Source organism: Oncorhynchus kisutch, unplaced genomic scaffold, assembly GCF_002021735.2.
Source record: "Oncorhynchus kisutch isolate 150728-3 unplaced genomic scaffold, Okis_V2 scaffold4018, whole genome shotgun sequence".
NCBI classification, from domain to species: domain Eukaryota; kingdom Metazoa; phylum Chordata; class Actinopteri; order Salmoniformes; family Salmonidae; genus Oncorhynchus; species Oncorhynchus kisutch.
In genome coordinates, this window is record NW_022265963.1 from 207,177 (window position 1) to 220,822 (window position 13,646).

Here is a 13,646-nt window from a genome sequence, read left to right on the forward strand (position 1 = left end):
CGTGGTTGATAATGGCAGACATTGGTCACTCTCATAGGATGTCTCAGGGAGAATTAGCATTTGCAAAGAAACACATTACCAATACACACTGTATGTGTGAAATAGGACAAATATAAGCTCCCAACAAATATGCTGAACAAAAATGTTAATGTGAAGTGTTGGTTTCATGAGCTGAAATAAAAGATCCCATAAATGTTCCATATGCACAAAAGTCGTATTTCTCAAAAGTAATTGCTCAAATTTCTTTACGTCCCCATTTGTGAGCATTTCTCCCTTGCGAAGATAATTCATCCATCAGGTGTGGCATATCAAGAAGCTGAATAAACAGCATTATCTTTACACAGGTGCACCTTGTTCTGGGTATAAAATCAACTCAATAAAAGGCAACTCTAAAATGTGCAGTTTTGTCACACAAGACAATGCCACTGATGTCTCTAGTTTTGAGGGAGCGTGCAATTAGCATGCTGACTGCAGGAATGTCCACCAGAGCTGTTGCCAGAGAATTGAATGTTGATTTCTCGACCTTAAGCTGCCTCCAACGTCATTTGGAGAATTTGGCAGTATGTCCAACCGGCCTTACAACCGCAGACCACGTGTAACCATGCCAGCCCAGGACCTCCACACCCGGCTTCTTCACCTGCAGGATCATCTGAGGCCAGCCGGGCAGCTGATAAAACTGAGGGTCATTTCTGTCTGTAATAAAGCCCTTTTGTGGGGAAAAACATTCTGATTGGCTGGGCCTATGCCCTCCCAGGCCCACCCATGTGAAATCCATAGATTAGGGTCTAATGAATTTATTTCAATTGGCTGATTTCTATATAACAACTATAACTCAGTAAAATAGTTTAAATTGTTGCATGCTGCTTTTATATTTGTGTTCAGTATAATTATATAACAGAGTTATTCCTCTCATCCTTGTTGTTTAGGAGGACGTGTGCGTGCCAGGGGCTGGACCCAGAGGCCTGTGGCGCTTCCTTCTCCTTCGGCTGTTCCTGGAGCATGTACTACAACGGCTGCAAGTTTGCAAGGAGCAAAATCCCACGCAAATTCAAGCTAACTGGGGACGACCCGAAAGAGGTGAAGCATACAGTACATACTGTATTAATAAACATATTTATTTACTGTTACTCTAATTATGCATTGCCAGTCATCAAAACAAAGCTACACTGAAATAATGTGTTTTGCTTCTCTATCAGGAAGAAAGGCTGGAGCAAAATCTTCAGAATCTGGCAACCCTAATGGCCCCCACATACAAAACCCTGGCACCAGATGCCTATCAAAACCAGGTAAGGATTTCTGGGCAGCGTCCATGTATAGTACTGCCATTTTACATGTATAACATTAAATCAACATTAACAACTCAACACAAGCTTTAAAAAAAATCCTGCCCAGGATTCATTTAAAGGGGCCACATTCCCAACAGGAGCATTTAAGTGAAATTATTTATTAGCTTGAACAGTGATTAGTTTCATTTAGTGAGACTGATTTTTATGCTCGTAACATAAACCCTAATGGAATCCATGTCTTCTCTTTGCACCGAGGGTCGGGTTCAGTTGGGCACGCCGTAGCATAATGTTTTGCAACCACAGACGAAAATCTGTGTGTTCATTGGACAAGTTCAAGTTGTACCTCCATTTTTCAAAACATTTTCAACTGAACACAAACCTGGTATTTCTGTGACATACTGGTACTTAACCCAATAACCCACATTCTCTTAACGCCAGATAGAACCACTTATCTACACTAGTACAGTGACTCGCCTGAGGAATGACGCCACCTGTCTGCAGACAGTGACTAACTCCCATATTGTTCATCCACAGGTGGAACATGAGCAAAGGGCGCCAGACTGCCGTCTGGGAAAGGGGGAGGGGCGACCGTTCTCCGGGGTCACCGCCTGTATGGACTTCTGCGCTCACGCTCACAGAGACCTCCACAACATGCAGGGGGGCAGCACTGTGGTAAGCCAACATCTAAATATGACAGAGCAAAATGTCAACACAGTATCAAATGTTTGAATTTGCTAAAGAAAACAAACAAACAAAAAAATACTGCACTAATCAGAAGATGCCTCTGCCCAGTGGATATTCAGATGTAAATAAAATAACACTAGTCAAAGCATTTGTAAAAAGCAAACAGAGCCCTCAAGCTTGTCTCTTCCCACCCACCATCTATCCCAGGTGTGCACGCTAACCAAGGAGGACAACCGCCAGATCGGGAAGATTCCGGAGGACGAGCAGCTCCATGTGCTGCCCCTTTACAAGGCCTCGCCAACGGATGAATTTGGCAGTGCAGAGGGCCAGCAGGAGAAGATCAAGACGGGCGCCATCCAGGTGCTCAATGCCTTCCGCCGCCAGATCCGCATGCTCTCCGAGCCTGCCAAGTCCTGCCGGCAGAAGAAGCTGGACGCCAAGCGGGCTGCCGCAAGCAAGAATGCCGGGGGACCGGACACGCCTTCGAAGGCAGAGAAAGCCCTACAGGCCAAACTGAAATCTAGTAGCACTTATGAGAGCATAGCTCAGAGCACTCCTGGGACAGGTGGGTGGAGATGTACACAGTGTAGCAGGGTTCAGACACAAGACGCTAATGTAGGAGGACTATAGTGATATTTTAGAATAGAAGACACAGACGATACTGTTGTTCTCCTCCGGCATTTTCTAGCATTCCATCAGCCTCTAATAGATTGGATCTTTATAGATCGATCAACATGCATACTTGGCATCATCTTGTATAATGACTGGTTATATCGTACACAGTCAGTCTACAGTATTTCTTAGCATTTTATATGTTATGCTTAAGGGCCCTGTGTTTTGTCACATGACTTGGATTTTAACCTTTCATTTCAAGCTTTTTCATCAAACTGTCCCATTTTATGTCAGATGGTGCAGCACCATCCTCAGACAATTGCTGCATTTTTGGTGTAATTCTCATTTCTGGAAAATACTTAAAATAAAGATACAAATCTAGGTCATGTGACATGATCACCCAAAACAGCGGGCCCTAGTTAAGCTGCCTGTTTCTAAGTCGTGTTTCCATCGCTCTCTTCTCCCAGGTCCAAATCCAGGCGCCATGGGAACGACCCCCCAGCCACCAGGTCAGCCGCCAGGTCACCCCCTCGGCGCCCACCTCCAGCAACTCCAGCACCAGAACGCCCTTCACGCCTTCCCTGGATCCCCCCATCCAGCCAGCCCCTACGCCGGCTTCCCCAACCACCCCGGCCCTTTTCAAAGCACTTCCAAGCCAGGTAGCATGTACCCCCAGCCACCAGCCTCAGCAAGCCCTTACCCCTCCCCTTTGCACATACCCACCTCTTACATGAATGGGTCGAATCCACCGAGCTCTTATCCCAGCCCCATGACTCCAGGTAGTCCCTACCCGGGTTACCAGTGTAACGGAGGTTCACCCTTAGACAACTACCACCCTTACTACACCTCGAACCCAAAGCACCTGGACATGTACCGGCAACAGAGGCCAGGAGCGCTATACCCCGACATGCAGCAGCAGTATGGTGCGCACCAACGCTATGGGGTAAACTACCCTCCTCAGTATGGTGAGCCCGGTTTACAGATCAATGGTTACAGCAACTGTAGCAGCATGAGGTCCGGCATCCACCCCATGAGCCCCTACGGTCCCCCCTCGTACGGTCCCAGCGGTGCCCCTGATGCCCAATACCTGGATGCGCTCTCCAGGCCGCCCTCAGCCCACCACCCAGGGCTGGACTATGCAGCAGCAGTAAGCAAAGGCAATCAGTTTGGTGGGTACCCCAATCCCTACCTCTCCCAGAGCACCAAAATGTTCCCCCCGGGCGGCCCCCAGGACCCTTTCTGTATGCAAGTCAAGCCCGAGATGGGTCTCCAAAGCCCGTGCATGACACCCACGCAACCAGGGTTCCCAGGGCTCCCCAACGAACACCTCCACGGGGGTTCCCCCATGATCAAGCAGGAGCCCAGGTCGGGTCCGCCAACGCCCACCACACCCAAGGAGAAGCCTGCCATGTGGTCCGACAACGAGCACAACTTCCTGGATCCGGAGATCGGCGGGGTGGCTGTGGCGCCCAGCCATGGCTCCATCCTCATCGAGTGTGCCAAGCGGGAGATGCATGCCACCACGCCGCTAAAAAACCCCAAACGCAACCACCCCGCTCGCATCTCCCTGGTGTTTTACCAGCACAAGAACATGAACGAGGCGAAGCACGGCCTGGCGCTGTGGGAGGCCAAGATGGCCGAGAAGCAAAGGGAGAAGGATGAGGACGCCGAGAGGAACGGGGCCGAAGGCGCCACAGTGACGCCCAGCAAGAGCACTAAGAAGGGAGCGAAGAGGGAGCACCCGGAGCTGTCAGAGCAGCAAGGGGAGCCGCCGTACAAGCGCTTCATCCAGACCCTCATGGAGAGGTCCATGTCGTGCACCACAAACACCTACGTCAACACGTCGCCCTACGCTTTTACCAAGGTCACAGGGCCGTACAGCCGCTTCATCTAGACAAGAGATATTCATACTGTTCTGTAGGGTTCACTCACGAGGAATAACACTGAGAATTAAAACTCACGGTGCTATACTGACGGTGCTATCTTAAAACCTCAAGCTGAAGCACCACTAGCCTCAAAACACAGAGCATCCTCTCTCTCCTGACTGCAAGCAACAGTGTCAGAAGAACACACAGCGTGGGGGGAGAAGGAACTTGATCAATTGGAAGTCGTACCACGTTATAGAGTACATCAGGTTTGTCTCCTCTTGAAAGTTCGGACCTTACCGATTGGTTGGTTGACCCCCCTCTACTAAGGAAGTATTTATTATCTGGTTACTTTTACAAGATACACACTGTTAACGTTTCTCGGGTGCTTTGCAGGTCCAATACATCAGGACTTCTATATTTACTGGAAACAATGTTTCTTTTTGGTGGCTTTAATCTTCTAATTAAGCGTTTAAACATTGTTTTTTATATATATAATCTTGACATACTGTAAAAAACACTGAACTTTGTGGACACACCACAATAACGGTGCTATAAGTGGAGCGTGTCTTTATTATACACTTTTGTTCAAATGTCTTCATGTTTGAACCAAATCAGTTTGCATAGATAAACGCGTTTCTCCAGATGATTTGTGTGAAAATGGATGAAACTGAAAATACTGTACAAAATCGACAAAATATCAGCAAAAAAAAAGCACTTTTGATATTGAAGGTGAAATATTTTGATAATACCTTCAGATCAGATCATTGGTGCAAAAACGTCTACAGTTACAACAAAGGAATTATTTTCAAGACATGAAATTGATAGATTTATCACAAAAACTTGATTTAAATTACTGTAGCCTACCTGTATAACAGTAGGAATATCATGCCAATCGAATTTTTACATTTTACTTTCTGGTGCTTTCAGTTTCACAATTGTTATCATGTCCTTTACATTGTAAATCGAGCCATTCTAAAAGGGTGCATTTTTAGACGATAATGTTTCAACAACAAAAAATGTGATTCTCGCATATTCTCTCAAGGGTTATTTACTTTGTCAGCAACTGTTTCAGAGTTCTTGACCACAGGTTCACAGAAAAAAACCTGAATTGTGCATATATTACGTGTTGTCATGCGACTGTTGTGTTTTGTGAACATGTTCCTTACCTTCCCTTGGTGTAGGACATGAAACAGGGTTAGCTCAAATGTCAGTTTCACGGTTTCGAAGGCAGCTGGCTTGCTGTGGTTGATCTTTAAATAATTGTAATCTAGTTGTATGATAAAAGATTAGATTTGTACAGTAAATTAATGACTCTTTTTTTAACGCTTTAGGATTTGAGTGTTGTAAAGAAAAAGTTATATTTCTTTGGGTTTCAACTGATTTTAATGACATGTGGTGCTACTCAACCTGCTATGCGAACACATAATGTGAGACTCTAGGGGCGTTGAGAAGGCTAATGAATGATGTACAGTTAAAGTACCTACTTGCCATATACCTCAGAACTAGTTTGGCAATATTACAGGAGCATGACACAAAGGCATTTCTTTCTCCTTCCTTTGTTGTCACTTTCAAAAAAAGTTAACTACAATAACAGACTTCAGGCCACCACCAAGGCTGAGTTCATTGCTTACTGCTTTCTTCATGCTCGATCTACTAGGAAGAATTACTTGAACTTTAAGCTTTGATATAATAGCAAAATCAGGGATATTTCAACTCATTTCTGTACATTCATCTAATTCATCTCTCATTCAGCGATTGAATTACTTAAGAGTACCAGTCAAAAGTTTGGACACAACTACTCGTTCAAGGGTTTTTCTTTATTTTTTACTTTATTCTACATTGTAGAATAATAGTAAAGACATCAAAACTATTGAATAACACATATGGAATCATGTAACAATCCAAATATATTTTATATAGCCACAATTTGCCTCGATGACAGCTTTGCACACTCTTGGCATTCTCTCAACCAGCTTGGAATGCACTTCAATGAACAGGTGTGCCTTGTTAAAAATTGTGGAATTTCCATATTATGACAGGAACAGCTCAAATAAGGAAAGGAAAATGCCAGTCCATCATTACTTTAAAACATGAAGGTCAGTCAATCTGGAAAGTTTATTCAAGTGCAGTCGCAAAACCATCAAGCGCTATGATGAAACTGGCTCTCATGAGGACCGCCAGAGGAAAGGAAGACCCAGAGTTACCTCTGCCGCAGAGAATAATTTCATTAAGAGTTACCGGCCTCAGAAATTGCAGCCCAGAAAAATGCTTCAACGGAGTTCAGGTAACAGACACATCTCAACATCAACTGTTCAGAAGAGACTATGTGAATCAGGCCTTCATGGTCAAATTGCTGCAAAGAAACCCCTACTAATGGACACTAATAATAATAATAATAAGAGACCAGTGGAAATCTGTCCTTTGGTCTGATGAGTCCAAATTTGAGAGTTTGGGTTCCAACCGCCATGTCTTTGTGAGACGAAGAGTAGGTGAATGGATGATCTCTGCATGTGTGGTTCCCCACCATGAAGCATAGAGGAGGATGTGTGTGCCAACAATGGCTCAGCATATGTGGGACCTCCTTCAAGACTGTTGGAAAAGCATTCCAGGTGAAGCTGGTTGAGAGAATGCCAAGCGTGTACAAAGCTGTCATCAAGGAAAAGGGTGGATACATTGAAGAATGTAAAATATATATTTTGATTTGTTTTACACTTTTTTGGTTACTACATGATTCCATGTGTTATTTCATAGTTTGTCTTCACTATTATTCTACAATGTAGAAAATAGTCAAAAATAAAATAAAAACCCTTGAATGAGTAGGTATGTCCAAACTTTTGACTGGTACTGTATACACACACACCCTTAAAAAAGTCACTGGCACATCTGAGCTATCTTTGTTGCAAGTGCACGGTAACAGTTGAGATGATAAAAAAGAAGAAACCCGCACACTGCTCTTGCTAGAATCCCCGCTCTTAAGCTTTACGTATCGGCCTCAAGGCTTGTCAGAGCTTTCGTTAGAACCATCTGATGAAGGCCTTGAGGCTGATATGTAAAGCTTAATAAAGAGCAGTGATACTAGCAAGAGCAGTGTGCAGGTTTCTCCCCCCCCCTCATAAATACACACACTTAAAAAACAGAAAACTAAACTTTATCAGCAAAAATATGGCATTGACGACCTGCATTTTTTTTTAAACTTATGCTTTAGCTAGTAGATTGGTGGTATACTTTTGAAGTAAATTTGAACATATAATATGCACTGAATTGATTAAAGGGAAATGATGGCATTGACAAGGTAAAGAGCGATGCGTTTGCTTTTACTGTGAGGCAAGACCAGGGCAGTTATGATGCACATCTGTGTGCCTGTGTATAGTTTAATAGTGAAATGTATTTATAACCACTAAACAATTATATTACGATTATCTCTCTCCATTTGATTTGAATGATATATGATGAATCAACGGTTATTTCTGAGTGACAACCCCCCCACTCTAACATTTATACTATCGTTTTCCCAAAGCACTTCTTTTTTCAGAAAAAAAAACTATGTAATAAAATATTACAAAACATTTTATTTAAGATAAGAAAATCAGTAGATTATTGTAAATGTGTTTAAAATAAATTATGCCACATTGTACATACCATGTGTTTGTATTACGGAAATACAATTGTTGATTTTTAATAACAACCTACTATTGTAATATGTTAAAAGGTGTAGGTTTCTTGTAATTTTGTCAAATGTACCCACGGCCCATGTTTCTATCAGCAATCTTCTTTCAAATCTATTGTTTAGTCTATTCCAGGTTCACAGGACGTTCAGTTAGATAATGTTCCTGGGTTTTGTAGATTGCCGCACTCACTGTCAAAAAACAGCAATGTTTACAGCTCTAAGGTTCCTGTTAGCTAAAGTCACTTAATAGTTTTTTGTAAAGGATTGCAGTTTCTGTGAAAAAAAAGAATAGAACATTCTAATGTTGAATTTCAGTGTACAGGACCCAGCGACAGTAGCAGGTTGTGGTTGTGAAAAGGAGTGTCTGAGACATAGCGGGTGACGAGCATAGCCATACTTGAAAAGCTTCAGAGTGTTGGAGTGTGATTCAACATGACTTGAATGACTTTGAGCTTGACTAACGCACGAGAGTGCACAGCTCTTATGTTAAGCTAGCAGTTTAATGTACACGTGTTGGTATTTCTGCTGTTCGAGACACTAAAGTTTTTAAAACGGTTTGTTATTTTCTGCCTCCGTCTTTTTGTGTTACTGCTTCCCCTGTTCCCCTTTAAGGTTGGTATGCTAAACATGGAATTAAGAATGTTATAATGCTGGAAGTATTGTAATGTACTGAATGCAGTTTATTTGAAAGCTGTTTATGATATCATTCCTGATATTGCTGAGATGTGGGTGTTTTTAATAAAATTTATATTTATTTAAAGCACGTTTTAAGTTTCACATCTAGTTGTCATTTGAATTTGAGTGGTTCAAATATTTATTTTGGTCTGCATGTTTGTGAGTGGAAATGTTGTTGATGTCAATCGAAGGCACACCATGCGTCTCACACCTGGATGCTTTTATTTATCAAAAGAAGGTGGATCGAACCATTGGATACCTTACAAAGAAAACTGAGCAAATGTAGTTTTCGAATTGAGAAATTATGAATATCAAAGAATGTTTTCTAATTTCAATAGCATACAAGCCATTACTGAAATGCACTTTGGCACTTCTAAATAAAATACAATAGGCCTGTCTGTCTGTACAAGAACATCAGTCTCAAACATAATGCAATAAAACATGATATAATCATTTACAAATTTAGATGGGAATAACCAAATCAGCTGAATACTAAAACATTTGCAGTAAGAATAGAAAACAATACAGTACTTGAAGTGCTTCATCTGAACGTTGGACAAAAGTTCTCCGCTTTTTACGTCGCAGGACTTCAGTCCAGAATCACTTGGAAAGGAAATGCCACTTGTCCACTGTAACAGACAATAGTGGAGATCAATGTGACATTAAAAAAGGGAACGTAATATATACACATATAATATGAATATATGTATTTCTTATTTCTTGTCAATTCAATCATGTGGCTAAAATGGGTCTCATTGTCAAGCAAGTCAGTCACTTGATACATACCTTCTGGAGGTACAGGAAGTGCCTCGCCACCAGCAGGAGCCTAAGGAGGAAGCACAGGATATGATGTCACAAGATTATCAGATCCAAACGCGATACTAAGAATGCTCCTGACGACATTGCTTGAAAACACAAAGCTTAGTTATAGTTACAGCACACACAGAGCTGAACTGATATTCTCACCGATTTGACCACATTGCAGGCGTCCTCCCCAGTGAATTTGAAAGGGCTCTCACAGACAGAGACGTTTTTACTGTTGTTAAAGAAGAAACTTAGGTCATTATCAAGCAACACAGAAAAATCAAGAACATATAATGCAGGCTTATTGTAATTCCATAAGGGAGGCTGGAGGGCTATTAGCTGACCGACCCCATGAGCAGTGTATTATGTGTAACGTAGGATGAAACACACACACACACACACCCCCTAGTGGGCTAACACACCCTGCTGGGATAACACACACGCTCCTCACCAATCTATCTCGCCACCATTAGTCTGCTTCTGCACCAGTGCCCTCCAGTGCTCGTGAGTGGACTTAATGACCTCCATAGCAAAGTCCTAAAGAGGAGGAGGAACGGAGGGAGACAAAGGACAATAGAGAGAAACTAATCATTTGCTATCCCTGGGGAAGGGAATGCACCATCAGAGTCCCTCCTATTAAAGTAACTACCATGGCACTGGAGTAGAACACTTTCAGGAAAATAGTACGATATATACCAGCTATTATGCTTTAATATATAGTATGTGGCCCTAATGGAGAAACTCTATGTACCTTGTCTTTGAACTGTCCATTGAACGCAAACTGGTTTTCGGGCTTGCCGTCTGGTACCTTGTATTTTTTAAACCAGTCGACCGTGGCCTCCAAATGACCCGATCTGCTCTTACGGACATCCTCGATACCTGAGGAGAATACAAGCGTGATACACTGATTCTAAACATATGCTGGTCCTGTGTGGCTCAGTCGGTAGAGCATGGTGCTTGCAACGCCAGGATTGTGGGTTCGATTCCCACGGGGGACCAGTATATGACAAATGTGTGCACTCACTACCGTAAGTCACTCTGGATAACAGCGACTGCTAAATTACAAAAATTTAAAATACTGAGATTAAACACACTAGGTTAATGGATACTGTGCTACAGATAATTTGTCTAAGGCTGGGTTTACACAGCCAGGCCAATTCTGATCATTTTTCCACTAATTGGTATTTTGACCAGTCAGATCCAATCTTTAGACATCAGATCATGTTCAAATCTGATTGGTCAAAAGACCAGATATTTTTTTTTGCACTAATTGGATTGAATTGGGCTGCCCTAATATGTGTTCGACGCGTTTAAAATGTCTACTACAGCAGTGATGTTCTGAAGTACTGTAACAAGTTCCTAAGACTGACTGTTAAGGCTGGGGGCCTCTGGGTCATCAGCGTTGATGGCTATCAGCTTCCAGTCCGTCTCTCCCTCGTCGATCATGGCCAGGACCCCCAGCACTTTCACCTGGATCACCTGACCTGGGGAACACACCTGCAGGACACAGGTAAGAAGACAGACAACTCCTCAGGTAAAAGTACAATATACATGACATGTTACACATGAACATGTTTTACATTATATGTTCCACGAGTTACTTTATATACATATTGTAATCTGGGTGGTTTAAGCTCTGAATACTGATTGGCTGACAGCCGTGGTATATCAGACTGTATACCACGGGTATGACAAAACATTTATTTTTACTGCTCTTATTACATTGGTAACCAGTTTATAATAGCAATAAGGCACCTCAGGGGTTTGTTGTATATGGCCAATATATCATGGCTAAGGGCTGTATACAGGCACTCTGCGTTTTGTCATGCGTAAGACCGCCCTTAGCCATGGTATATTGGCCATATACCACGGCTCCTCGGGCCTTATTGCTTCATTTTAATGTCTAGACACATATTGCTGGTAAATGAACTATTAACTGACTTAATTAACTTTCATACATACAAGTAATGTTAATATTCTTGGATATGATTTAGCCAAAGTCTAGACCGTCTTACTAGCGTGCCGATTTCGCAGACGTCTATGGGGTCGTTGTCACCGCAGCACTTGGTGTCCTTGTCCGTGTGGTTCGGGTCTTCCCATGTCTGTTTCAACACGAGAAGAGACAGCACTAACACCATTATCCCTGTAAACACTGTTTGTATACCGGCATGTCGAACATCGTGAGATGAACTGTCAAATTTGTTGAGCCGACCACAGTGCATCATTCTCAGCCAGTGGGGAGGGCAGCAGACAATAATAATAAGTAATGGGAAAATCAATGATGTCCGCGGGGCAGGCTGCTTAATGCACTCGTATATGAAAACGCTCAGGGCCACACGCTGTGGATTTCACCAACAAGACCCATTTTATGAATCGTGAAGTGTTTTCCATGTATCCGCCTGTATTAGTCATTCACTTTGGCCAAATCAATACTGCCGGAGGATGAAAGAAGAAATGCATTACTGGCAGTCGAGTTTCCACTGAGACGTTCTAGTGTTTTCCGCTGAAGGACTAGCGAATAGGGTTAACAATGGGATAGATGTCCATTTAGAATCTCTCCAGTTGTTGATTTTGTTCAACTCTGGAAGAAAACAGAGGGATGGTGAAATACGTAACACGGCAGAAGGATGATCAACTCCGTAACGCAACAGCAGGATGATCAACTCAGAGGTCTCACCTGTGGGAGCGCCCCGTAGTTCCAGATGTAACCTTTATGAGGAAACACATTGGCCACGTATCGGAGTTTGCCCTTCTTCATATCCTGCTTGATTGGGTTCAGTGGTTCCTTGGTTGCAATCTAAAAGAAAGATGCATCATTAACACACAATGACAGTCTAAACTTGGGTCAGCAGTTTACCATCTTGAGACAGTGACATCAGAAGGGCGTCCATTTTAAAATCCTCATAAAATAAATAGTACCCACAAACACAGTTTGCACTTTCATTCTCCTCTACTATTCCATCAGCTGCCACTGCTGGAGACTGTGAGATGACCTTTCCATCAACTTTCAAAGTTCACACAGCTCCAGCTCTCTCTCACTCTGCCTGAAGTGCTTAAATATCATTAACAAGTTGCCTGGTGCAAGGACATCATTATAAATTAAGGGAAGATTATATTTATAGGACCTTTCTTTTTAAGACAGATGCATTATTAATCTATTGTCTGGCTGTTTCTAGTCAAAGACCAGTGTGCTAGCACGTCAGAAAGCTCTCAACGATGTTTGGATCAGTCAAGGAGGGACAACAAACCTCGACGGACAAAAGTCGACCGCCTTTCTTTATGTCGGTGGTTGTCTCAGATCCTCATGTATATGGACACACCATAGTTTTAGATTAATACTTAAAGAAACATTGACAGGCTCCCAAAACAATACTTGCCTCCATTTTGGCATTGGACCATCGAGGCACCTCCACAACCATGTTATACAGAACCTGTAAAACAAAATATGAACTATATCAAAGATAATATAATCAAGGCGTTCAGCATCAATTGTTTTGCTTTGTTTGTAGTAGAGATGTCAGCATGAGCAAATACCTCATTGTCATTCTTCTTCAGTTTTTTAGATGGCACATCATTTTCCTTCAGTAAGACACAAATTACATTAAAAATAAAGACATATTTGGTAGACCTACACATATCTGACATCACGTATGAGGTTCCAGACACTAATAGTAGACGTCTGACAGGAATAATACCCAGCAAGTGAGGTGCTACAAAATGGCTAGACATTTTGGCAGGTCACCTTACTATTGACAAACCCGCTGAGAAGTATGCGTAACCTTTACATATTCAATAAACATATTTCTTTGTCAGATAAAATCATGCTTTTTCAAAGATTTTCTGTCTAAGCCAGGGGTGTCAATCTCCTTCCAAGGACGGCCGAGTGTCTGCGTGTTTTTGTTTTTTTTTTTCCTCTTCAGTTAAGACCTAGACAACCAATGAGGGGAGTTCCTTACTAAATCAGTGACCTTAATTTCATCAATCAAGCACAAAGGTGGAGCAAAAACCCGCTGACACTCAGCCCTCCTTGGAATGAGTTGACACGTGTTC

The 13,646-nt window shown here is 42.5% G+C and overlaps 2 protein-coding genes and 1 non-coding gene across 3 annotated transcripts in view; 2 read left to right on the forward strand and 1 right to left on the reverse strand.

Moving 5' to 3' along the window:
* The window catches only part of LOC116373087 (methylcytosine dioxygenase TET2), a 62,576-nt gene extending 53,696 nt beyond the window's left edge, over positions 1–8,880 (forward strand). The window contains exons 6-10 of the mRNA XM_031821823.1: positions 927–1,077; positions 1,197–1,286; positions 1,821–1,958; positions 2,178–2,535; positions 3,050–8,880. Of these exons, the coding sequence (XP_031677683.1) occupies positions 927–1,077; positions 1,197–1,286; positions 1,821–1,958; positions 2,178–2,535; positions 3,050–4,476 (2,164 nt within the window). The 3' untranslated portion in view covers positions 4,477–8,880. The remainder of the gene's footprint in view (positions 1–926; positions 1,078–1,196; positions 1,287–1,820; positions 1,959–2,177; positions 2,536–3,049) is intronic.
* Positions 8,881–8,991: 111 nt separating this feature from the next.
* Positions 8,992–13,219, reverse strand: LOC116373088 (inorganic pyrophosphatase-like). Its single transcript, XM_031821824.1, has 10 exons — positions 13,131–13,219; positions 12,974–13,027; positions 12,274–12,393; positions 11,612–11,698; positions 10,967–11,093; positions 10,348–10,475; positions 10,048–10,133; positions 9,759–9,828; positions 9,579–9,618; positions 8,992–9,421 (listed from the first exon to the last, which is right to left on the reverse strand). The coding sequence occupies exons 2-10, from the start codon at positions 13,013–13,015 to the stop codon at positions 9,393–9,395; spliced, it is 729 nt and encodes a 242-aa protein (XP_031677684.1). The 5' UTR covers positions 13,016–13,027; positions 13,131–13,219; the 3' UTR covers positions 8,992–9,392.
* On the forward strand, positions 10,520–10,595 carry trnaa-ugc (transfer RNA alanine (anticodon UGC)). The gene has a single exon. It is a non-coding gene; the product is annotated as a tRNA-Ala (tRNA).
* Positions 13,220–13,646: the final 427 nt, after the last annotated feature.

Bases quoted from the DNA above. Each gene is read 5' to 3' on its own strand.
- LOC116373088 (XM_031821824.1), bottom strand. From the start codon at position 13,015: ATGGTTGTGGAGGTGCCTCGATGGTCCAATGCCAAAATGGAG. The intron at 12,394-12,973 runs GCAAGTATTGTT...TCTTTCTTTTAG, and splicing joins GGTCCAATGCCAAAATGGAG to ATTGCAACCAAGGAACCACT. The intron at 11,094-11,611 runs GTAAGACGGTCT...TGTGTCCTGCAG, and splicing joins TCTGCGAAATCGGCACGCTA to GTGTGTTCCCCAGGTCAGGT.